Raw genomic sequence first — 26,549 nt, 5'->3', positions numbered from 1 at the left:
AGCAGAAACTGTATAAGCAGACAGCCTGTATGTTTTAAGGACTTCCCACTGGGTGGCCAAAAAGTCAGCCCACCTGTATTTCTAGAGTGGAGCTTGGTAAGCTGTCAAGACCTTGACACCAGTGCTCTGCAAGGGCAAGGCGCAGACATCCAAAGACTTTGTCAAGGTAACTGAGACCTTGTTGCCCTGAGAGGGAGGAATGTGCGGTCTGAGCAAGATAACACTCATGCATTACTGTTGCGGCGGGGGCTTGGGTTTTGCCCCAGGCTGCCACAACAAGCCCAGATAAAACATGCCGTATGGTACAGATTTTTCTGGCTGCTTCAGGCAGACTTCAGCCACAAGGTCCTTGGATGCAAGCAATGCCTAAGCTTTAGGCTATAACTCTTTTGTGATTTCATCTTTGCTTGCAGGACCTTCTTAGTGAGCTAAGAGAAGAGATCTGAGAAAGCTGCACAGAGGTTCCACAGGCAACCTTATGTCTTTCCGCAAAGGGGTCTGGCAGCAGTCTGAGTACAAAGAGTATCAAAGGGATTCTTACAGGGTTGGGGTGCCTTAGGAAATGAACCAATAATACTAAAGATTGAAAACTATCCAACTACTAAAAGGTTTTATGTTGCATTTTATATACTGCTGTGTGTAGCATTGAAAATGGTATCTCCCTAACTTCCCCTGTACCCTGTCCTGTGGTTCAGTCCTTTCCCCTCCCCCCTGAGCTGATTGGCTGGGCTCTGGTTTTACTCCACCCCTGGCGGGAGGCTTAAAATCCAAGCTCCAGGCACTCCCACTTCCTCTTTCTCCCAGCACCACATCCGGAATAAAGCTGTGAACACCACCGGGAGAAGGAGCCTCTTTTGTTTCTTTTACCTCCTTCCTGCAGGGCTCTGGGCTTCTTTCTAGTAGCCGGAGGGAAGCTCCAGATCGTCCTAGCAGTTTTAGGTGAAAGTGACCAATTACTTAAAGGATAAAAGGACCAATTAGAGCACTAAACGATACCACGTGGTGGGGGGGGGGGGGGGGGGGCATCTAAAGAAGGGGTGAGATACTTCTAGCATGAGTCATTCTCAAGAAGCAATTTCTTATCTATGGGATGATTTTCCAGGGAGGCCCTGAAAGGGTATCTGCTTCATCCACACATTCCTACTCCAACAAAAGTCTTCAGCGAAGGCCTAGCCTAATACTACTGAGTCTGCATGTCAACAGAGTGGAGCGTCAGTCAGCCATCTGCTGCTCCACACATAGGAATGGCGTTAGGACCCACTGCCAACAACTGAGGTGCTCTCTTTACAGCATCTATCCCATATGGTGAAGGAAAGGTCACAACAGATGAGAATTCCTCAAGACTGTCACTCAGCTAGCCCACTCAAAGGTTAGAAACAACCCCAGCTTTGAATGAATATGAACATTCATCCTCCTAAAACAGAGGTCAGCTGCACAGTTCAAAATAAAAAGTCAAGAAATGGAAAACTGAAAAGTGGGCCAGAGGTAGCAAAGGCAGAAAACTCAAGTTCTGCCTACCAGTGAAGATGACACTTCTCCATCTTGCATGCACCCAAGCCTTTAAATGTCAGTAAAGCCACAGAAGAGACATCTCAGCCTTCTGTCAGTCTTCACTACTATTTACAAGCAGTGTTGATGCTAAGCCATAAAGAATTTTGTTTACCCTGATGCTACACCCTTAGGTTGCCAGAAATGCAAAGAATATTGTAGTCAGAAAACAACCGTCAGCCAATACTGAGGTTGCATCTGCAAGAGTCCACAGAGAGCACAAATTAAATAAGAAAACAACCTGTCAAATAAGGGTAAGACATGAAAAGCCTTCTTTCCAAGAGTTAATTACAAAAGTATCTTATCAGCTTCATCTACAACATCACATGATACTGCCTTAAAAAAAGGAATTTAGCATATGGGGCATTTGAAGTGACATTTATGTAACTTTAACCTCAATAACAGACCAGATGATCTTTCCATCAGTCCAGTTGTTTTGTACTTCAATAATGACTTTGAAGTGTCATGAGTGTTATGTGAAGCTTAAGCCTCCAGTTAGCCAAAAGCCATAACTGCATATAGCCTTTGCTCTGAGTATCGGAGTAACACAGAAAGGTTTTGATTTTAACCTCCAATGGATGCATCACATAGCTGTAACTCTAATCTGGGAGCAAATGTAATCTGTCCTCAATTCTCAAAGTCAGAAAAACTGGCTGAGTCAACACTCTCCCAGCCAACAGCTGTCCTCAAACCAGCCTCTGCTCAGTTTGCTGGCAGAAATACACCAAGCAGAAGGGACAGACCACTCAAAACAAAGTATAAGCAACGTTAACATCCAGCCAGGCAGACTACAGCCTACTTCCACAGGCTACTACCATTCACTTTTTCTACTGCATCTCAGAAAATTCCTTGAGACAGTGTGTGGCAAAGAGCACCTCTTCCAACTAAATCCTGTGCATCTGATTCTAGCAGTACTGCAGAACCACAAACACAGGAACATTGGTGAAAAGAGACCATTTGATGTAGCAGTCTCCTCAACATGGGGCCATCATGAAGTCTGCTGTAGTCTTGAAAACCCCTAAAACACTACAACCTTGAGACAACATCTTTCAGTGCTGCATCAGCTTCTGAGTGAGGAAGTTTCTTTTAATGTTTGTCCTGAAGATCCCAAGCCAACCAACTGCCCGCTTTGACCAAAGTGGGGAGTTATTTTACCTGCAGTGCTGGGCTATGGGCTTCCATCTGAGCTTCACAGACCTTCATTGATACAGCTGAGTTTCTTCAGAATCTTCTGGATTCAAGGGCTACTATCTGCCACAGAGGCCACTCCCTCAAATTATACTACTATAGACCATAATAACTTATTACTCATCATAAAGGACAATTATCCTGCATGGCAAATTTTTACTGCCACAAACAGTCTTTGTTGACAAAGGAAGAGGCTTATCTGACTAGATACAGGGATCAAGTAATGTTTTCTTTCCCCTGCCCCAAGAGCAGCTTGTCCAGATTCTTAAGAGACACATGGTAAGGAAGGCAAAGGGCACTTTCCCCACTGCTCTCATCTCATGTAACAGGATGCCACCACCATCTACATAAGCATCTCATCGGTGGTTTTCTGGCCTGCAGCCAGCTATCAAGATTGAAGCTGCCCTCCTTCGCAGATATGATGTTGTAAAATATACAGTCAAAAGATATACAAAAGGGATGTCTCATCAACAGTGAGACCATAGTCAAATCAGTTACACCTCAGGAATGAGACAGGTCGAGGGCAACTAATCCTTTATTTGAGCTCCTGCCTAAGTCCTAAACAGTGTGGCATTTTCTGGCATGGGTTTAATAATATTAAAAGTTTCCTTGAAGAAAGGACAGCAGAAGATTTTTTTTGTTCTATAATGTGCTTAGCAAATAGCACAGTTGAGTTACTTTACATTCACTTATCACAGCAGCCTCTTTGTTCTAGTATCTTATGACTTTGAGATCAGGACAAACTCCATCAGTTAAGGAGCCTCAATAAAGTGATCTATTTCTCCTAGAGAAGACAAAAAATCTTAAGTTTTTGTCACAGAAGTTATCATTGAGAGTTTTAAATTGTGGAATATTTTTATGTGAAATAGCAAGATTTAAATCAAGACTGTTATACGCTGCGATAATTAGCACTGTTAAAAAAGAAGATCTTATGGTCAATGTCTGCAGAAACATTGTTCACTGCACAGCGGTCTGCCTACTAAATGCTTCCTGCAGCAGAGGTCTGTGCACAGAAGCATGACAGCTCACAGTTTCTCCTCAATCCTAAGGAAAAGCCATGCGCTGTGGAAGCTCAAGAGGAATGCCATCAAAGTGGAGCCTCCTAAAACTCAAGGTGAAAAGGCAGAACAGCAATGAAGCCAGGACAACATGTCACTTCTAGAGCAAGTCCTGCAATTTCAAGATCATGAGTCCTGACTTTATGGCAAACAGACCCCCTATATTTGTCAGAGTGTTATTAAAAAAACAAAAAAGTAAAAGCAAACAAATGAAATTAGTGTCAGTCTTCAAGTGTCTGGATTTGATAAGGAATAGTACAGCACATCTGAAATAGCTGAACAAGGCCAGGTAGAGCAGCATCATGATGAAACACAACAGCACTGCCCAGGCATTCTGCTCCCAGTGCCAGCACTGTGCAGGCCACATCCACCCTCTTGGGGTGGCTGTATGGCAGGGCTCTGTCTCGCTCAGTGGTCAGCAGGACTGACCAAATTCCAGAGCTGACCACCTGGAAAACCTCTCCCCATGCCGTGTTGTCTCCACACAGCAGCTCTTCTGCCTGCATAATTTAAATTTAATGTCTTCATACACCTCATCCATATTCCCTGTTGACTTCCACATGCTTTACAGAGGCAGCAAGTGGTGATGCCCAAACAGCCAGGGTGTATTGTGGCTATCTCTTGCAACTGCAGAGAACATGGTCTGAGCAGTCACCACTGTTGCTCAGCAAGCTGTATTTAGCAGCTGTTTAAGTGAAGCCAATTTACTTGGCAGACAAGAAGCTCTCAGATTAATCTGGATCAGCTCTGGGCGCTGAGAAAGAGTAACAAGCAGCTAGCAGGAGATCCTCAGGGACACATGCTTCTTCCTTTTCTTCTTCAATGATCAGAATGCACTTGAAACCACAAAGAAGTGATGGCACTCATCCATCATCATGTCAGAGAGGGAGGTGGAACAGACCCAGAGTGGCTACAGTTCCCAGCTACAGTCTAGTCTACTCAGACCACCTCACATTTTAGTTCCTCATTTAGACATTTTACAGTGCACGAATGCATACACATTAGATAAGTGCTAATTATATAGTGTACAGGGCTCTTACTTCTGACTTAAGGACAGCATTAAGGCATTATTCATTACTTCAGCATTTACTCTTCACCATTTGGATAATTCCTCTGGTTTTTGTAGTAGCCCCCCCTTCCTTCTCCCTCCCCCCACTCCCATTTAGTCAAATAGCTCCTAACTATAATTTTGATTTCAAATTGCAAGCCCCGATTTTTAGATGATTAATTATGGAGGTGGAGGCAGAGGAAAAACCTGGTGGATAACTGGTAGTTTATAGAAGCTCAGGACAGTAACAGGAAGTGTCAGTCTCCTTCTCAGCAAGAATATGTTAAGCAACAGAAGTCCTAGGCTGTCTCCTTCTCAAAGGGCATCAAATAAATCCCCACAACTGAACAGCTGCAGCTTAATCTTAAATGGCCATATCCTATTTAAAAAATAAGCCAAAATAAACAAAAATTCAAACCAAAAGAAGAATATCTAAGAAATCACAAAGGCTGGGAGGATTGAAAGGGTCATTAATTTTATTTTAAAGCTCCTAATAAGCAGTGATGGCTGCAAACTGTCATAACTGTGGTGCACAGCCAGCATGCAGGTATGTAATCAGTTACTGTATAAAGTTGTAGAAATTACTATTACATAAATTGCAGAGGACTGCATCTATGGAGAAATTCTATTTAACCAGCCTGCTAGTATCCACAAAGAAAAAAAGGAAAAAGTTAAGGTCTAAAGAAAGGACAACTTGTCTTATCTGCTTTACCAGACGCATAATAGTGGACAATAAACATAATTCTGCTCTGTCAGCACTGTCACCAAAGGTCTCTTTTTAAAGAGGGTAAAGGTAAACTTAAAAGCAAAATTCCAAATCCTTCTAATTTTAAAAGACTGTGAGCTTGTTGGGGATTTAAAAAAAAAAAAATCTTTTTAAAGCTCTTCAAAGATCTATGGAAAGGAGATTTTGTTAAACACATGATTGTCAGCATATTCTTATTTGTGCTACACAGTGTGTGTTGGGCAAAGATTTAAGGCACTTTGCCTGTGAGTGGATGCAGCCTGCCATGAGCTGCAGCAGTGTGCATTCCCTGAACTGAAATAACCCTGCACAGGCAGGGATCCAGCCAGACATCTTAGAGGTTACTAGGATTCACACTGAAAGAGGAGAAATACTTACTCTCACGGTCTCTCACTGATAAAAATAAAAATTGCCCAAGGCAGATGTCTCCACATGCTGAAATTTAGCTGGATAGTATATGGTTGGGATTGCATTGCCACAAGATTGAATAAGAGGAAGTTCTCTTATCTCCCCTGGTTAAGCAAAAACATTATGTCTTTTTAGCTTTATAGAGAAAAGAGAAAAATAGCTCACACATACCACAAAGCCTCTGTACTACAGTAAGGGAAAGAAGTTCCTGATGTTATGCAATTCCTAGCAGTGTAAGAAAGGTTAATAGTATTTATTGAACTTTTAAGATGGCATAACTCTAGCATATCTGCACAGTATCAAAAAGGTGATTTAATTCCTTTTCCTATTTATTGCTCCATGACTAAAGGCTCAGAAAGGAGAAGGGTTTTGGAGGCAGAAGCCATTTACCAATTCTCCATTCCATTCACCTCAGCTAAGCATTCCAGTTTTTTGCAGATGTGCAGCACACACTAAGGGTACCGAAGCTTCCATTGATCACTTCAGTGGGATTGATTTTGGTTTGCAGTCCAGGTGGCCAGGATACCCAGAGAGACATGTTCTCCTGATGAAAGAGAGTCCATGGAACAGCAGCTTGGAAGGCGCAGTCCCCCATCAGGCTGGCTCCTCTCATGCACTATGCCAATCAGGCACCTGGGGCTCCCCGAATCATAATCTGCAGCTGAACTGCCTATGGTCCCTTAGAGGATCAACAGCTTCATTAGCTTAAGCAATAAAATACTAAGCAAATGATAACCCTGCAGTGGCATATACATATAAGCCAGTAAGGAAAATCACAACTGCTTCCCCAATGCCTGAAACCCCAATATTCAGGAAAAAAATTGGCCATGTCACAGATGATGAAAAGAAAGAGGTACAGCAGTATTCAGTAATTTCACTGAATAAAAAAACTGAGTTCAAGGTGGCATTTTGGCATCTCAGTAAGGTCACCATGAAGCAGTACCATCATTGGGGACAGAAGCATGAGGAAACAGAAAAGTGGCCCCTAATGGAGCAAAGAGGATTGGTCTCTGGATGACACCATAGGTCATAGCCAACCTTTCACCAAGTCCACAGGATGCTCAGCATGGCATTGATAATGAAATTGGGTGGTCCCACTCAGCCAGTGCTAGATGTAGAAATGATCATGTAGTGATACAAGAGGATGAAGAAAGAAGAGATATCCTTGGGGAAGAAAGGCTACAGAGGCTGCAGTCGTGCCTTCTTTTAGGAGAGCATCAGGAGGAGATGACAACATATAAGTTTATCTTATGACATAAGCACAGAGAAAAATGCTAAGGACAGCTCTCCCAGAAGAGCAGGGTAGAAGAAGGGAACAGAAAGGAGAATTTAAAATTGCCCTTCTCCTCTTCAGAGAAAAGCACAAATAGTTCAGGCAAAAAAAAATGGCACATTTTATAAGTCAGCATGGACAGAAAAAGAGGCTGAGCTAACACTGGAACAGATCTCCAGCAGTGATGCTCCTCCCTTCATTTAAAAGGATGGCAGGGTGCTCTTCCCAGAGCCCAGGTCACTGCAAAACCTCCCACTAGCTGAAGTTTGCTGGCCACAAGCAGGACGAAGGAGACATTCTGCTCTGATGAGCAAGCAGGAGCAACTTCTGCATGCGAAGATACAAAGACAGCATGCAAAGGGATTTTGGTTGCACCATGAGACAGAGTCAACACTTCACTGGGATCAGTCTGCCCCCCGCCTCCGGCAGGAAAACATGAATTAGTCAACATGGCCACAAACCACCTCACAACCAGCTCTGCACTGAAGATATCTCTCACGAGGCAAACCATATGATTTTCTAAGTCATCAAAACCAGCATGCTGGGCCTTTGATTTCCTCTCTGCCCTACCCCCTTCCCAAAGCACAATAATGCTTTAAAGCCCTCCTTCAAGAAGGGAAATATCCATCATGTATACAAGATGTGAGGTGAAAGGGAAGTGCGTTAGCTGGAGGAGGAGGAGCAATGTGTCTCTGACTGTTGTGTCTTTTACATCATACCAGGACATGACCCAAAGCTCACTGCAGCAACCCACAGAATCATAGAAATATTTAGCTTGGAACCTGCAAGATCACCAGCTCCAGCCATTAACCTGACACTACCAAATCCACCACTACACCCTGTCCCTAAGCACCACACCCACTTCTTTTAAATACCTCTAGAGTTGACAACTCAACCGCTTCCCTTGACAGTCTATTCCAACACTTGGCAACCCTTCCAGTGAAGAATTTTTTCCTAATGTCCAATCTAAGATCATAAATATCATTGTGAGATCTGACTGTCAAGCATCCTACCCACCTCCCACTTCAGCTGTCCTATCTCCCAGGAACACAACCTTTTCTACAGGACATGGCTCTGAGGGATTAAAGCAAAAAGTTGAGATTACAGATCACAACAGATCTGCAAAATTGTTAACGGTCACTCTAAATTAATCTTGCTGTTTTTTTTAGAAACTACCTCTGCATTTTTTAGTATTCCTAAGAGGAAAAACTTGAAAGTTAGAGCGTGACACTGCAAAGGAGGCTCTACCAACATCGGTACACCATTGATTTAGGGATCCCAGTCATGACGACTGGTGCTCATAGTTATAGATGTTTCTAGGTTCTCATCATTAGGAGAAACCAGCTTCCCTCTCCTTAAATATCTCCTTTAGCACTCCAAATACACACAGCTAATAACATCGGAAGGAACAGCAGAGCAAACAATAGCACAGTCAGATGTACCAGAAGTTCTAACTTCACCTGAGCTCCTGACCAGCTAGAAGGTAGGAAAAGATGATATAACATAGCCGTAATAAATTTCCTTTACTTCTCTTTATCTTTGGACCTGTGAATGCCTTGAGAGCTGTGAAAAGTCTTCTGGAGCAGCACCTTCAGGTATCAGGTGGGTTCACCTGAAGGCCACCACCTTATAAATTATACAGTCCAAACATCCAAGGTCAAATCTCTGCACTGAAAGATGTCTTTGTAAAGACATCTGAATGTATCCCTTGTTCTCTCTCTCTCTACTTGTATCTGGGTTTGGGAAAAAAAAGCCAGTTCAGTAGAAAGCACCCTCTACCCTGTCCCATTAACCCGCTTTCATGTCCCCAGGCTACCAGCACACAAAAAGAAACAGCAAATGAGATGTGAGTCATCCTCTGATCGGCTTCAAGAAGGGCGATGGGGGGGACAGCATTTCTTCCTGCTGAAACCCAGCCCCACCAGTGCTAAACATTTGCGCCTCTTGTTGGCAGGCTAGCAAGCAGATAAATGGAGCACAGTCACAAACCAGCCTGGCTAACCAGGCATCCTCACTAACACACCACAGAGCCAAAGGCCCATCCCACCATCACAGTCATAGCATGCAGTCGCCCTCCACCTTGGCTCATTGTTAATTCGGGGTCATATTATTCCCAGGAGCCACCATCTGTGCTCCCAAGTGGAAAGCCAACAACGGAACATGCTAGCCTTCAGAAAAAAACATACTCTGTGAGAAAGAGGGGATTAGGGGGGGATAGTATCAGAGTGTCTTCAGTGAGCTGCAAGCAATCCAAGCTTCTAGCTGCACAATGACATACAGGAAAGAGTTTGAATACTTCTCAGTCACAGAGGACCCTTGCGTGTCAGGCTTGGAGATGTCTGGACATAAGAAGGGCCTTTACAGCATAAGGATGCAAGAGGACTACAGAGCCCCCTACACAGACCAGCCCCAGCCAAGCAGGGAATAGTAGTTCAAGCTTAGCTTTTCCTTTCTTGGCATTGGGTGTTGATTGTGTAACTCAGATCGTTAATCTTATCTAGGTCAGGAGTGTCAGCACTAAATAGTCTTCAGACTTCTGCGAGAATGAGAAAGTCTGCTTTATGCAGACCCCGAGCTCTCCAAATTTTAGAGCGGAAGTGCAAATGTATCTTGGAAAGGAATGACAGAAGCAAATTGTGCTTGATAGGATGCACATACTGGTGCAAAATTATGTCTCATGCAGCTTTTTATATGATTTGCATGTTTTGTGACAATCTCCAAGGCAAATACTTAACCTCCAAGTCAAACAAGCTCTTAACAGACTACATGCGGGGCATGAAACAGGATTATGCGGATGCTTATTAAGATGCTCCTCATAGGTTCCCCCTGATGCCCTGGCCACCCACTGATCTTCTCAAGCTTAAACAGGTGGTAACACCTCAAAACCAGTGGAGAAATGGTGAAGCTGGCAGTGCAGATACCCCCAGGGAAAAGGAGTGAGAATATTGACTGCTGAGCCCTGGTGACAATGTTATTGGATTCAGTAATGGACATATAGAAACATAAAAAGAGCGCCAGTGATTCTTCTCAGTGGTGTTTACAACCTGCAGGTCTACAGCATCCATGGAGGAGAAACTATAAAGCTTTTACAATGCTGATCCCACTCCTGTTTCTTGATTATTCTGAGGAAGAAGTAATCATTGCTCCATGGAAAGCATTCCAGATTATTTCAAGACGTGTGTCTCACACAGACTTTGTTAGCATGACTGACTGCCTCCTAAAGTTGTGCTATAAAAACAATCAAAAGTCATTTAATACCTATGGCCAATAATATGGTACAAAAATATATCTTGCCATTCATTGCACCCATAAGGCAAAATGCCAGTATGGAAAACAAGACATAAAAATAGGGTGACAGGGAAACATGCAGAAGTGTTTGATTGGGTGAAGCATTAAGGAGGATGAAAAACAAGGGATAATCAAACTGTCCAAAATTTAATTTCCCATTTCAATGGGAAGAAACTTCTAGATTTGACAGTGTTTTCAAGAACATCCCAGTTTTGAGGAGTAGACCTAGGAGATGAAACATGAGTCAAGCACAGGGAACAATCTCTGAGCTTTTTTGGATGGTGGATTCATGCTGTTGCATGATCCTTGCTCCTTGATAACATGAAATTGGCCTGCAGCAGATAAATACACAAGGAAATCTCACCTCCAGAACAACTGATGGTCTAAAAACCATCATAGCTACATTCATACTGAAAAATACACCTAGGTACGAGTTAAGAGTATACACACTTCATGTTGGTCTGGTTGTAGACTCCAAAACAAATCCCTAAGCTCTCCAAAAATGTAGGAACAGGAAACCTTGCATGGGGAATTCAGGCTTTCTCCTACTAATACCAGGGATTAGCCAAATCAAGTTGGCACTGATGACAAATGACATCGCCATGACACAGCTGATACTCTTCCAGTACTTTCTATTTTTAAGAGATACTCTGAACAGCATGCTGTGCTGAAGAGCTGCTAGACAAAAACATTCTTCTGATATAAATTCATCAGTATCTCCTCACAGAGCTGACATCTCCAGACACTATCTTAGGAAGATAAGATGCATATGGACAAGGAAGCATAAACTGTCAATGCAGCATGCACCCACAGCATAATCAGATAGGAAAAAAATACTGAGCACTCACACTGCCAAGTGCCTAATGTACATACAAACTCCTTTAAAACAACTGTTCTAGGATGCTAAAAAAAAAATACCACATCCAACACATGAGGAAGTTAATAAGTTATTTTTCTGCAGAGCTTTTAGTACCTCTGAGGAACAGAAATAGAAAACATAAATACTTTTCTCCTTTAAAGCAATGGTACAAGAGCCTCCTCTAATTGCAAGAATTCCTAACACCCCCAGCATAAAATGCAAGGCTATGGTTTTCAGGCAGCTTTTGCCTGAAATGTGATACATCTTAAAAGGCACTGATTTTCAAGCTGCCTGGCAAGAAGCCTCAGCAGAGAAAGAAATGCTGCAGGACGTCTTGGAGCAAGAAGATGGCATTAGATTGATTTGGGGGAAGTATCACAGATGATCTAAGGAAACTGAAGTTCTCAGCCTTGTAGGTGAGAGATGACGCCATTCAACTTTCATGGTGTGAAAGCAAAGGCTTGATCAAGCAGCATTTGAGACAACTGGAAGTGCTCAAGGCATAGGAAGACAAAAACCCAAGTGAAACCAGTGAAAAGGTTTTAGATTCAGTAGGGGTGGAAAGAGGACATGGAAGTGGGCGGTCATGTTCAGGTTGCAAGAGTAAGCTTCAAAGATAAGGTCAAAAACAGATGCAAATTTATGAGGCAATTTCCCTTCAACTTATGGACAACCAATATATAGATATCTGCCCAGTTTCTTACTTCCTATTTCTTTTTGCCAAATTTCAGAGCTCAACTGGGCAATACAGGTCACCATCATCCTTTCACACAGCTCCTCAAAAAGTCTGCTGCACACACATACAAAAAAAAAAAAAAAAAAAAGGAAAAGAATGGATAGAAAAGCAAATCAAACCACAGCCAAGTCCAAGTGATCTCAATTTAAAATAGAAATGGGAAACACCACATGCTCGGAGGTGGCTTTTGCACAGGGTTTCTTGGTAACCAGTGTGTTATCTTCACCAAGAGATCCATCTGGGATATGTTGGAAGTACCTCTGTGCTATCTGTCAGCAGTACCAACCCCTTTGCCCTCACCCAGGTCACATGCTGCTTATTGCTCCATGCCATGTTTTTGGGAAAGCAGCCAGCACAGAGGGCAGTGGGCAGCACTGGTAATCTCCATTGATTGTGAATGGGGACTGTAAACACAGAGATAATGGAAAGAGCTGTACAAAGAACTAGCAGGAAGATATAGACAGATAGATAGCCATAAGTTGCACTGTCACTGCTGCCATAATCATAGGAAAACTTGGGCTGGTCAGAATAAAGGTTGCGAAGGGTAGTCAGTACAGTACAGTACCTGTACAGGTACTGTAGCATTTTCTTGACAATAACATTTATTCTGGCACTTAATTCACTGGCAGCTCTGGTGTTTTGTATATGCAGACAGAATCTCTTGCAGACATAGCACATTTCCTCTCCTATGTATTGCGGTGCTGGTATGTGCCTACCACTATCAGCCCCACACAAGAGGGGAACAACTCAAAGATTTCCCTAAGACAGTCCTTACAGAAAGGGACTCCATCATTGCATCAGGTGAAAGAGCAGTAATATCTGCCTATGTTATCTTAAAATGGGATTACCACTGGAAATTTTCTGCCCTATTAGAAAAGGGGATTGTTTTAAAACAAGTCATATGGGTTGTTCCCAGCTAAAACTATCCTTCCTGACAGAGGTCCACACTATTCCATATTCCTGCCTGCTTAGGAAGGAGAAACAAAAGAGTAATGTGGTCATTTAACATTCTACAGGCAGTAGGTTTGACAGCAAACCTGAAGAACTTGCCTTGCATGTATGAAAGGAAAATTTGCCCGACAGTTCATTTTTCAACACCCAATTAAGACCTGCTTTTGACACAACACCCTGCAATTCAGAAGCATTGAGATAAGACCACACTTGGTCTTATTTGTTTAAACAGAATAAATAAACTAAATATAAGGTTTCTAAGTGAATATCCAACAGCACACTGCTTCCATTTTGGCAGAAAGGTGACTAACCTTTGCTCCAGCCAAGCCAGCAAGAGAGGGTGGGCACTGACCTGCAATTACCTCATGCAAACCTGGAGCAAGCCCTAGGCAGCTGAGCACCTGTGCCTCTGCACCCACAGGGCTGTAAGCAACAGAGCGACACAGAAGCAGAGGGGAACAACGGAACTACAAATACCAAGGAGTCGAAGGATAAGTCTGAAAGCAAAGCAACAGCTTCCTTATTCTGCCTGTCTTCTGAAGCAGAAGGAATGGCAGTTCTGCAGGACTGGTGTGCAGCAAGCACAAGGGATTTAGGGCAGGAAGGCTGCCACTGCCTCATGCAGCCAAAGCAGAATCAATCAATTTGCTCAATTTGTTCAGTAACCCATTAAATACCCGCTCAGCTATGAATGGCTTGGACAGCTGTTGTAGCTACATTTTCACAGGAGTTTGAGCACATTACCTGAAACACCTATAAAAACAGGGAGAAAAATAGTCATGCAGAAGGAAAACGAATTTTTCTGGTTCCTACTCCTCATCTGTATCTGTAAGCCTGTGGTGAAAACTGCTCCCAGGTATAGCCTTGCCCATTGGGATGTCCACTACAAAGAGCAGAAGGGCATTACTGTGCCCTCCCCTCAACTCCACAATAGACAAAGGGACAGGACAGACAATCAGCCTGCATAGCCATGAGGTTCCAGATGGCCTCAGTCAGAGGGATTCCAACCCATTCTGTACAAGCAGGCTGCATTAATTCCACTGCACTCACAGCGCACATCCAGTATCCACAGTGTTCCCACCCATCCCTAGCACACAAGACAATATAACCCCAGATGTATTTTTTCATAGGAATTAATTATTTTTTTAAATTATATTTTTTTACACAGTTGAACTTCTGGAACATGCATGGACTTGGGGCATATGCAGGGTAAATTTATTTTTCTTACTCACTGGCCACTAATAATTTTACCACAGGCACTGAAAATAACAGCTTGGTATTGACAGCAGGTTCCTTCTTGCACAAACCCCCAGCAACAGGGATGGAAAGGAAGTCAGTGGCACTGAGCCTCCCCGATGGTGACCAAGCAGTTTAAAACACTCATGCCATTTGAGGACGCCACATAGTCTGATGAGGACATGGATATGCTGTATAGGCCAGGGGTGAGATGAAACAGTTTATTGACAAAAAATATCCTTTTTTTTTTTAACCATAGCAACATATTCCCTTCATATTTATCTACTACTTATATGATGCCCACCCTGCTCTTGGCACCTTACAAGGCATTTTGGAATTCATTGTGGAACACCCAGGCCTGAGATGAGGGAGAGGACCAACGTGAGAAAGGATGTCTTTGGTAGGCCTCCCTCTCTCCTCAGCAAAGCTATTATGCACTTTTACTCTCTGATAAACCAGTGGGGATCACCAGCTATTGCTAAAACAAAGTGCAGCATCTCTGTAAAACACTAGTGGGAAAAAAATATGAAAGTGAAGAAGCTACTGCATTCCTATTTTTAAGAACTGTTATTATTAATGTGCCACAGCTGTTGTCTCCATCACCACACCATATAACACAGTTGAGAAATTACTGCAGCATATTATAATTATTTCAGTAAGGACACTGTGCTTCTACCTGACAGCTTACACTTGTATTACAATGAATAACAATGTGACTTAAATTTTAAGTTACATGCACACTGTAATCCACCACTTCTTCTCTGCCCATCCAGCCAAATCTTGAAATTATGATTTGGGTGAGACTCCCAGAGAAACACTAATTAGAGACTAAAGAAGTAGGGTCCCCCTTAACAATGAAGCTTTAGGAAACACACTGAAGCTCAACTCCATCAAGAAGGATGCAGCTAAATTTGAAAAAATCTGATTGTGTCCTGAAAGTCCTTGTTTAATACCGCCGGAGACCCATGTTCACAGTGAGCTAGATCAGCACTTGATTGCAGAGATAGTTTTTCCCTCTAATTAACAGTGACTGACCAAGTTTCTGCTTGCACCTTGTCAGGAAACTAACAGTCCCTTGGTTCCTCTTTCCCAGTAAGAGATGGGAATGATCTTATTGCTCTTTTCAAAGATAAAAGTTAGAAAATCACTCTTTCTGCAGCTGCACTGCAAGTTCCCAAACCACAGAAAAATCACAAAGCATTAAATATTTCTGCTTAGAGGATGAAGCCCTGTTTGTAGGTACCAAGTCAAGCATGATGAGGTTAGTCTTGTGGCCTCTGCTTGTGATTCAGGAACAGGCAGTACAACATCACTTTTCACCAGTTTACTACCATAAATCAGCCAACCCATTCAATCTTTGCCACATGGAATAAAGCAAACCTTGCAGGATCTGCAGGAATCAGCTGGCAGCTCTGGTCTACCAAAATACCTGCAATGTGCAAAGTGAATCCAGTCACAAATCCCTAACATACAAAACAGACAAGCAAGCATGGATTGAAACTATGTGGCCACTCAGTGCTGCCAGATGTATAAATTAGACAGGTTTGGAGAAAAGAGTAATACATGAACCAACTTTTTCCCCTTTCTCTAATCTATTTCATGTTAGACAAGCTTTATGGCACAAGTAACAGTGGCAGGACATGGTTATAATTCTTTTAAAAGGAGAAAAATAATGTTTATTTTATATGGAAAAACCAGCCTTTAACTATATTATTTTTCCAGCCACATTCTCAACTTTAAAGCCGATAAAAATGACTGGTTGGATACAGCTCTTGAACGTTCAGGGATTACATTGAAACTGCACTTATGCAAAGTTAAAACAATGCCCAGTTCTCAATTTAAAACAGAAAACCCCTGGAAAGGCTACTCAGGGGTAACTTCCAAGGGCCTGTCCTACATTCCTATGTCATGACTGAGGAAGGGAAGCTGTGGGAGCAACAGAGAAACAGGATCAAACAGCTCGGAGCATTCACGTCTCAGATCTCCTGCAGAGCACGTGGCTCCAGATGCCTTCTCCAAGTGTCTGGACACAAGGATGGTGTATGCCCTTTATGGTCTTTCTGAAAGTCCACCTACTGCTTTTGATCTCTCCTGCAAAGAATCTCAAACAAGCAGCCCATCTCCTCAGAAGGAGCAGGTGATGCCCATATAGACGGGTTCGGTATTGCATCCATATGAAGCACAAGCTTGGAAATGGAATGCAATTAACACATTATTTAACTAATTTGAAACTGACATCACCTGTTCCCCCAGCAGTAGTCCTGAAAGGGGCTGAAACCCCTATCCAAGACAGAGGCAGTACCTCAGAGGACCCCTAACCCCCAGGAGAGGGCAGTACTCTTTAGCATTAAGCTTGGCACCCTTCATGTGATTTTACACAAGCAAAGGAATGGGCCAAATCCTGAAGAGGAGTAAATCAGTCGAGTTTCATTGCACTGGAAAACTAAATAACTCAGGGTCTGACCTGCTGCTTTCCCATGTCAGATGGTATGCAAAAGGCATTCAAGGTTCCCACTAGTCTCTAGTAAGTAAAATATCATTGGTCTCATGCAGGTGGAGGCCAAAAAAACCCAACAAAAAAGCCAGCCCACGAAACAACACCTCAGAGAACAAAAATTTGGGTTATGGAAAGTGCAAATTAATGGTGGCTTTACATGCATTATTTTTTCTAGTGCTCACTAAAATTCCCTTTGTGAAGTGCACATATCATCTAACAACTCCTTTGTTCTCAAGTTCTTTCTGAAGTTGCAGGAGGCAGGATTTCTTCACTATTACATAAGGAGAAGAGGGTATATCTGTTCTTTTGCCATTTTAAGACTTATTAGCATGGTCAGTTTACTCCAGCCAGGCCCTCTTTCCTGATCTTTTCTTACAGGAAAATTATTCTTGGCAAGGCTCTAGCCTTACCCAACAGAGGGAAAACCAAGTAGTTTTACAAAGAAAGAGATATAAAACAGATGTACCTCAGGGTTTTGACCGACCACTGAGAGCTTCAGCAACAGCACAGAAACAACAAATACAAGCTGATGATGAGCCTCTGAAGCATGTAAGTACAACCATCATTACTACCATGATAAATTACTACAACGTCTGTTCTGTGGGGCCGCAATCTTTTTCCATAATCTTGACAGAAAACACAATACAACCCTGGAGGCAAGGTACCACACCATACCCCTTTCCATGCAAATTAACGAGCCCCAGTAGCAAAGAACTGCCCCTTATAAAAGGCCACCCCTCAGCCCAGACTAAGAGACTGGAATGGAAAGTAAAAGCCCCACCCTGTTATTTTGTGTAAAAATGTTATTTTGTGGAAAAATTTGTTTTCCTGCCTCCAGCACCTAGTGCAGGGGTCTGAGCAAGATTAAGTTTTCCTCATGTCTCAATAGGAAAAGACTGCTTCAGAGGCTGGCCTAGAAACTTTTCTTTTTATTAGGTGGCAAGAGGATGTGCTTAAGGTCTCCTGGGGTAGGTAAGGCTATGAAGAGGAGCTTTCAAGCATGGTACCTACTGTTTCTCCAGCTGGAACACTGATTTAAGTCTCAGACACAAAAATTGAGATTACTTTCATGCCTTGAGAGATCTCTATGCTTCTGTCTACCCAAAATGAAAGCAGCTAACCAATTACAAACTTTGGGAAGAACTGACATGTTCCTGAGGTTTGCTATCCATGCCAAGAAAAAAAACAACACCAATGCTAAGTACAAATCTTATGCCGGTACTTGTTACTCTACAGGCATACAAGTAATAACTTTTTTTATAGTGCAAAGAGTCAATCACTGGAACAATCTCCTAGGGATGCAGAAGAACCACACTGCTAGAGGTTTTCCAACCTCTAGCCTGTGTGATTTAGACACAGTGATAGACAATTTCCTCCAGGCTCCCGTTCCCAGGAAAGACTGGGTCAGATGATATTCTAAGGTCAATTTCAGCTTCTTCTGTGGTTCTGCAGTTTTTGTAACAAGTGTTAAGGCTTTACTACTTACACTTTTTGGATGTAGAAGACCTAACCTCACTAAGAAACTGACCAAAGAAAGCAGCAGAAGGAAACAACAGCTTGACATCTGAAAGGAAACAGAATTGGGCTCTGTGGACCTTTGGACCCACCATCGTCTTGACACACAGTCCCCCTCCGTTAGCTAGAGTACAAGTTCTGGCTTTCAAACCCTCTATCAATTTTTATTCAGTCAGCTGCAAAGTGTGCTTATAAGAAAACTGTAAGTGTGCTTACAAGAAAAAAATTGTTAAGAGGTCTTCACAAAGTTGTTGCTCAGTATTATAAAGCATGAAAACCAGATGGAACACCTCTACTGAAAACCATGCTGGAGAAGGTGCACAACTGATCACAGCCCTTGTTTACTTGCAGACTTTGAAGCACACAGCCAAACTGGAGTTTGCACCTTTACGGTGCCCTGTCTGCTGGTGTTGCACATACCTGCCCCACACTTCTTCATGTATCCCCAGGCCAATTCTCAACTTTCTGCCAATAAATCACAGATTTTCTGAACAACACCTGCAAGAAACACCGCAGGTTTGAGCAAATTCATCCCAGACTTGATACTTCCATCCAATTATGTGTCATGCTTGCCTCCTTGTTCATCATGCTAAGCTCTTCTAAAATTACCCTCCAGTCCTCTATATGAAAACACCTCACTCCTTCACTTCAAACACTGTGATAAACATAGAAACCTTGTAATATGAGAAAAGAGTGAGGACCTTGTTGTATTTCATTATTTTTGCACTACTGCAATGAATTTCAAAATAGCTTAGCAGTAGTAGTCATGCTTACTGATTTAGTGTACATATCCTTCACTGTTCTTCAGAAATTTAGCACTTCTGGGAACAAGCGTGAAGATTTTGAAACAGGTTGCTTTCTTTTTCCTCTTCTCCCTTCAGCAGGTTACAATATGACATTTTCTTGCTTTTTGTTTGGTTTGAATGAAAGTCTGGCCCTCTTTCCTTCCTGCACAACTGTTCCTTCAATGCAAAGGGCTGGAATACAGAAGGAACTTAGCCTTCTAGCCTCACCTGGAAAGAAGCAATACTTTTCCCTGTTGTTAACACCTGAAAGAACAAGCCCAAGGGGTTTTAAACTTACTTGCTGTGACCAGGCCATTAAAAAAATAAAAAACCACAATCAACCAACCAAAAATTTTTTTAAAAAGCAAACCCCAAGGCAAGGCCCAAAGCAAGCCTTTTAACTGGCATAAAAGTCCCCACTATGTAAAATTAAGTTTCCTTGCTTCTCTTTTTACACAGTTTTAGTAATCTTCTTGATTTGCTCTGCTTTATTTCTGAACTTAAGAAATCAGGTGAGGCAGCTCTTCCAGCTGTAAGTACTGCAACAAGACAGTACTCCAGCTCCTGAGAGCATCCTGGACTACTCAAGACCACCCATGACTATAAGGGATCAGCATGAAGGAGCACATTTATTCACGTACACTAAAACAGAGCAAGAAGGTGCCCATTAGCACAGCTCAGGAGAGCATCTACAAACAGCCTTCAGATCCACCTCCAGCTTGGGTCATAGCTGGAGACTTGTGTAACTCATGTGGGACACCCACAGAGCACCTTGAAAACACACCCATGGATTTTGTGAGGCTGAAGTGCTGGTGAGCCCCATTAAGTGATATATTTTTGCCTGGAGAAGCAAGAGGTGAATTTCTCCAGCCGATTGTCAACTGAAGTTGATTTACCTAGGCAAATATTAATTTGCAAGGCATTCTGTCCATTTCCATGACCTGAGCTGGGAGGGAGACCACAGAGCTCAAAAGCAGAATGAGGGCAGTTTCTGGCCTCAGCTGAAGCTGTTTTATAGCTGCAAAGCTCCACTGACCCCAGCAATGCTCACACAAGTAAGAGGAAATTCCTCCCTGCGTTACTGAGTATGGCTTTTTCTAACATATTTTTTTCCTCTATAGTGTTGCTTTTTTCTGTTTCCATGTTTATTTTCCCAGGAACGTTTTGCAGGCTTTTCTGTGGATGCACATTGCTCCCATTTCTTTCCAGCTTCTTGCGTTATCACAAATTGGATCAAGTACAGAAAACAATTGCATTGTACTAACCCTGTGTGATTGATGACACAGATATGTGCAATAAAACAAAACAAAAACAAGTACTTCTATCAGGCTCCTTTGAAACTTCAAAGTTTCCAGGAGACATTTCACAGCATCCAGCACAACTAAGTGCCTTTTGGCTAAACTGGAACAGAAACTAAGCACCATGGAGTCTAAGGGCAAAAATAAAACAAACTTCTAGGGCCACAGTCTTCATATACAGTGGATAGCTTGGGTTAAGGCACCTTTATTTTACAAGCCACTACATCTCCCTGGTTTTTGTAATAGGTGGGCCATCTTGTTTGGAACCTTTTCCCCCAAAATGCTGAAGTTGCAGAAATGACAGTTAAAACTTTACCGGATGAGGGCCTTAAAAATCCCTTATAAATGTATGTACAAAAATATAAATAAATCACCGAAGTAACTTTTCTTCCAAAACTGGATTATTAGAATTAATCTGAGACTAGTGATAATATGAGGTTTTTTTCCCCCCAGCAGCTCGACTTCAGCCAACCAGATGCTTACAAAAAAAAAAAAAAAAACCAAAAAAAAAAAAACCCACAAAAAAACCCCACACAAAACCAAAAACCCAAACCAAACAAGAAAAAAACAAAAAAACAAACAAGCAAACAAAAAAAAAAATAGAGGAGACAAAGGGGGAAGCACAGGATATCTCAGGACACCTGAACTAGTGAAGCAGAATACTGACAGATGTTACACTGAAGCCATCAGTGTAACATCTAAATAACCCTGCTGGTTTACTATCTTCATTTTGGGCATCAAATAGTGGCAGCTGTGAAATGACAGATGTTTCCTATGTGGGAGCATCAGGCTCCCAAGCAGTGAACAGCAGAGGTATCCCTGGCCACAAACTGCAGCACAGGAGTTCATATCACTGTCACCATCCTGCTCACACACCTATCTCTGCCACTGCACCACCAAGAGCTGGTTTTCAGCCTATTACTGGAAAAGGACAGAGAAAAGTTCATTAGCACTTCCCCTCCCCACCATATCACTTTCACAGAAGCCCAAGAGTTCCCTGTCCCTATTCATTTCCTGCTGGAAGTCTGAATGGCAGCCAGAGAGAAAAGTTACTTTACCTCTATTGTAAACTAAGCCCCAGATCATCTGGGACAGATTTGACACATGAGAAGGGAAGGGCTAGAGTTATTTCAAAATGCGAATTGCAATCTACATTCTGTGTCCAGCAGAAAGTTTAGTAATACAGACATTCCCAGCACTCTTGCCCAATTACAGGCAAAAAACAAAACACAAACTCTCAGCTTTACATTAACAGCTAGAGTACCAGCCTGCTGGCCCCACCATTAAGTGACCTTGCTAAGTGCAGTCAGGGTATAAAGCCTGGCACAAAGACAGCACAACCTCCCCAGGCAGGTGCTCCACGTCCCACACCCCCGAGGATGAGCAGTCCCTCCTGCTCAGATGACCTATGACCACTTATTAACAAGCTGTGTCACCCTTGTGGGACGAGCTAGCATTCCATACCTGTTAAATAGCCCTTCCCCTGCTACTGTCCCCCAGCTTCCAGCAGTAAAGGACCTCTCCATGATATGTTCAAAAGGTTCTCAATGGAGAAATAAACCTTTACCATTAACAGCCCAGTGTACCCTGCACAGCTGTGTGTACACACATACACCTCCTCAGGAGCTCTAGTGCCTGGGTTGTAGCAGTTTTATCAAGGGACAGTCACTATAGTCCCAGCGTTACAACTCAAACAGAGTTTCATGCAAGAAGTGGGAAACATTCAGTAATCCTGGGAAGGAGTGAGTCCCACTAGGATCACAAGACGACTCTACAGTGCCCAAACCTCGAAGGCATGAGTTCACAATCCTTGTTGAGCTGGGCCTGCAGGTCAGGTACTGTCTCTTACCTGTTCTCCAGCAGCGTCATGCACACGACCTCCCGCACGCCTGGGTTGTTGGCCTTCTCGATGGAGCAGCTTTGCAGGTTCCACGTAGCCACCCTTAAGACGGGTCTGCCATCTCTCACGCCCCCAAACATCTCCACAGTGGGACGAGTAGATATGATCTGGGTTGGACCTCCGGGAGGAAAGTCCAAGTCCTCACTCTGGAGGCTCAGAGAGGTGGGGCTGGGGTGAGGCTTGGCCATGAAGTTGAGGCCACCGTTGGTGTTTGTTGAAGGGGGCCTGGAGCGCTCTACAAAAATCTGGTGCCTGATTTTGTCCAGAAAGGAGGAATTGATGCAATCCATCCTCACCAGGTCTTCGATACTTTTGAAGGGTCCATGCTCTTTACGATAGTCCACGATGCTGTTTGCGATCTTCTCTGTGATGCCACGGATGCTCATGAGCTGTGCTGGGGTGGCAGTATTGATGTTGATCTTAGTGGCGGACAGGTAGTGCTCAGAAGCCGGGTCCTTTCGGAGGGAGCTGGGCGAGTGCTGCGCCGAGCTGCCCTTGCTGCTCACGCAGATCTCGAACTTCACCTGCTCCAGCTTGGCCGCCCCCACCCCGCTCACCAGGGCTAGGTCCTCCACTTTCTTGAAGCCTCCGATGTACTCGCGGTACTCCACGATGTCTGGGCCACCACTCGGGTCACCCCGGGCAGGGTCATGAGCTCCTCCTCCGTAGCCGTTTGTTGATGTTGAGCCTCTCCTGGTTGACGAGGATGTTGCTGAAGTTGCACGCCGCGCTAAACTTGCGGCTGTGGCACAGGTCGGCTGGGTCGCGGGGGATGGAGCGGTGGCAGCCCAGGCTGCCCCCCATCTCACCACCGCCACGGGCCGCTGCCGGAGCCGCGGGAGCGGGGCGCTGACGGGGCTACCCGCCCGCGACTCATAGACCTCGCGGGAGGCCGGCAAAGATCCCGCGCCGCGACACACGCCCGGTTCCGGGAACCCCCCGCCTTTTTTTTTTTCCTCCTCCTTTTCCTTTTCCTCCTCCTCCTCCTCCTACTACTACTACTCCCTCCCCGGGCACCGCCGCTCCCCAGCACCGGAGGAGCCTGCGCAGCCGCTGCTCGACCAGCCTCGCTCGAACTCCCGGCGCTCGCCGCCGTCGTTTGCTCCCCGCTCTGCCGGCGGTAGTAGTAGCTCTGCGGGAGCCCCGCCCCTCGACTGGGTGAGGCGGGGCCACCGCCGCAGCCACCGCCCCCCGGGCGTCACCCGCGCCGTGCCCGCCCCCGCCTGGGCACCGAGAGGACTGGCCGGGCTGGGCGGCGAGCGGCAGAGTTGCAGCTGCTACCGAGGGGCTCCGTCCGTGGCCCCGGCCCCAGCGCCGGTGGGGGCGAAAAGGAGGAGGAGAAGGGTTGAGCTCCTCCTTCCCGCGTAGGCGCAGAGGGACTAAAAACGTCCCTAGTGCTGTCGCCTGGCCGCTGAAGGCAGGCCTTTTCTCTCCCCAGGCGAAAGGACACAAGTGTTTAGACGGTCCCTGCACCATTACTGTCCCAGAAGTTCTCTGGGCTCTCCTCTCTGCAGCTGGTGGGGCATAGGTGTGTTTTCAGACCTCATGAAAACCTCAACCGTTATCTCCACTGGTTTTGTGCTCCTGAGGTACTACGCTTTTATACATCGGGGTAAAGTCTGCATTTTTTCCTTTTTTTTTTTTTTTTAGTGTCTCAAGCAATTGCGATAGTACTAAACAACTGAACAAACTGAAATTCCCCACAGGATGATGCTTTTGAACATGTTAGGTCTGGATACTAAGTCTGCCTCAGCCGGGATGGTGGTCTACAGCATGCCTAACCCTTCTCTGAGAGTAACCTCATTCTGCACCTAAATCATGTATTGCCCATGTGCCTCAGCTGGCTTCAACATAATTTGTTCGAGCCCTGAGAGCCACAGCAACCCACCACAGCCCATATTGGTGAAGCCACTGAAATATTTATCCAGTTTCTACTGCATCCAGTCCCATGCTCCACTGTCTGTAATGCTATCTGTAGCCAAATTTGCTTATTTGAAGTTTACTTGACTGTGCCCACACAGGAGTCACTGCAATGTCAATGAATCGAAATACAATCAGTGGGTGTGATTAAAAGGAAGGGAGAACTGAAAGAAAGAGCAAACATATGATTGCAGATGCCAGATATGCACCCTGGTGCTGCCTTGTTCTGACAGTCTCTCTATATTTCTTTTAGCTATACATGATATGGTACATGTGTATTTTCAACATCAAGACTCTTGGTTAGCCTTCTAATGAAAATAAAACCACTTGCAGTGGCTCTGCTGTGCATCACACATTTCCCTTCTGTTCTCCTGAGCTGTGAAGTTAGCAAATTATCACTACAGAAATGGTACTGGCTGCATTAGGGCACTGGCTGCATTAGAGCATTGGCTCTTTGCTGGCTGCTGGAGCGGAGAAAGTGCTCACTTAGGTGATTAAATGCTTCCATGTCTGCTGGAGAGGGCTCTGTGTGCTGCAATAGCAGCGGCCAATGCAGCAGAAGTCATGCTGGGCCTATTCCTGCTGGGGCGATACCAGCACAGAACTAGAAACAATTAACCATTGAAATGAGTATTCTTTTTGAGGCAGTATTATTACAGTAATAGCTCCACAAGCTGTTATCTCAATGGAGAACACACTCTTTTGCTTTCTACAGCAAATTGTTTTGTGTTGATCCAGACTAATTTACTAGGTTTTGAAGATGAAAAGCCCCAAAATGCATCTGAGGCATCATCTAGGTTGCAGGCAGCACTAGGTTTTCTGTGTTTCAGAAAAAAGGCATCTTCAGAAAGAAAACAGATGCCCTTTTGTCCAGCACTTTCTGTTGACAGCAACTACTCAACATTTCTTGAATCTGCAGCACCCAAATAATCTGTGAGACTGGATGCAGCTGAGGAAGCAGAGCTCAGAGGGATGCAACAAGTGTCCCATCACCTAATCCTGAGTATGACCTCATGCTAATGTGACAATGGGAGGGGGGGACATGGAGAGGGAGAATGAGGGGATTATCATCCCATTAGCCCCTTTCCTGTATTTTTTGTTGTTGTTGACAGTTATAGAAAGCTTGCTGAGATCTGAGTCAGCCTGGCACATTTCAGAAAAGCAGCAAAAGATCTGAAAAGGTACGAGGTTCTTTAATATCTTGAAAAGTTAAACAGAAAACAAGCGAAAAAAATATTAATTAACTGGTCTGACATCAGTGTCAGGCAATCCATTAATTTTAGAAAGCTAAAAATGAGGTTCAGTCAGTAAATAATTGAAAAAACAATGACAAAATTATTGATAGCCAGTGTAGGCAACAGAAAATGTCATGAAACACAGTTAGATACTAGATTTTATCTTTGATCCAATCTTAAGTTCAGTGTATGTAAATTTATTCAAGAAGAGAATGGATTGATCATGGTCTCCTGGTGATCATTGACTGGCAGGTAGCCTCCCTGGTCTGCTTGGCACCTGTCCTGGCACAGGGCTGTGAATCCAGGATTCCTGAATCTCCCTCATCCCCAGTAGGGGTTTAGAGGGCTCTGAGACACTGTGGGTGGCTTATTCCTCACGATCTGCAGCTTGCTGCCTACTGAGCAGCTGGCTGCTGGCCAGGTGTTGGGGGGTTGAGTGTTTTTCTATTACTGTGTCAATTGAAAGATTTTTTCCCATTATCATGCCAATGGAGCTGGCCGGGTTACACCCAGGATCTCTGATGACTCTAGACAAAAGGGGTAGGTGGGAACGGCTCCCGGAGGGACCTCTCAGGCTTCTGGGGGCTGGGGCGACTCGTGTTTCCGGTGAGCTTGGAGGAGGGCGCCTGATCTTCAGCCCACGCGGCCGAGCACAGGAGAGCCAGACCCTCTGTGATCACCTGCCCTGCATCTGCCCCGTTCCAGCCTCCTGCCTCTGCGGACACAGCTGATCACCTGGACACACACGGTGAGCGAGGAGCCGCCTGCTCCAGCCCGTTCCCACCCGAGACCGGCGTGGCCGCTGCCGCCCCCTCCCGCTTACGGCCCCCAGCCTGCCCCTCGGCAGTTGCCGGACAGGGACTAAGCACAGAAACAGCGTGCTTGCATCTAAAGGGACTGACACCGAGTTATCTATTCTGTTCTGTTAGCAATTTTAACAACTGCTGTTGTTTTCTGCTTGTACAGTTAGATATATTAGTAAAAGAGCTGTTATTCCCACCCCCTTATCTCTGCCTCAGAGTCCTTGATTCAAACAATTATAATACTTGGGGGGGGGAGTG

General features: G+C 44.3%; 1 protein-coding gene across 1 annotated transcript in view; it reads right to left on the bottom strand.

The window, feature by feature from the left end:
* Nucleotides 1–23,275, bottom strand: part of EEPD1 (endonuclease/exonuclease/phosphatase family domain containing 1) — a 63,090-nt gene extending 39,815 nt beyond the window's left edge. Inside the window, 3 exon segments of the mRNA XM_079302654.1 lie at nucleotides 22,283–22,949; nucleotides 22,952–23,006; nucleotides 23,009–23,275. Coding sequence (XP_079158780.1) covers nucleotides 22,283–22,949; nucleotides 22,952–23,006; nucleotides 23,009–23,137 — 851 coding nt within the window. The 5' untranslated portion in view covers nucleotides 23,138–23,275.
* Nucleotides 23,276–26,549: the final 3,274 nt, after the last annotated feature.

The sequence above is a fragment of the Erithacus rubecula genome (genome assembly GCF_903797595.1).
Source record: "Erithacus rubecula genome assembly, chromosome: 3".
Taxonomy (NCBI): domain Eukaryota; kingdom Metazoa; phylum Chordata; class Aves; order Passeriformes; family Muscicapidae; genus Erithacus; species Erithacus rubecula.
Note: the sequence above shows the minus strand (reverse complement) of the source record. Positions and strands in the feature narration are given on the sequence as shown.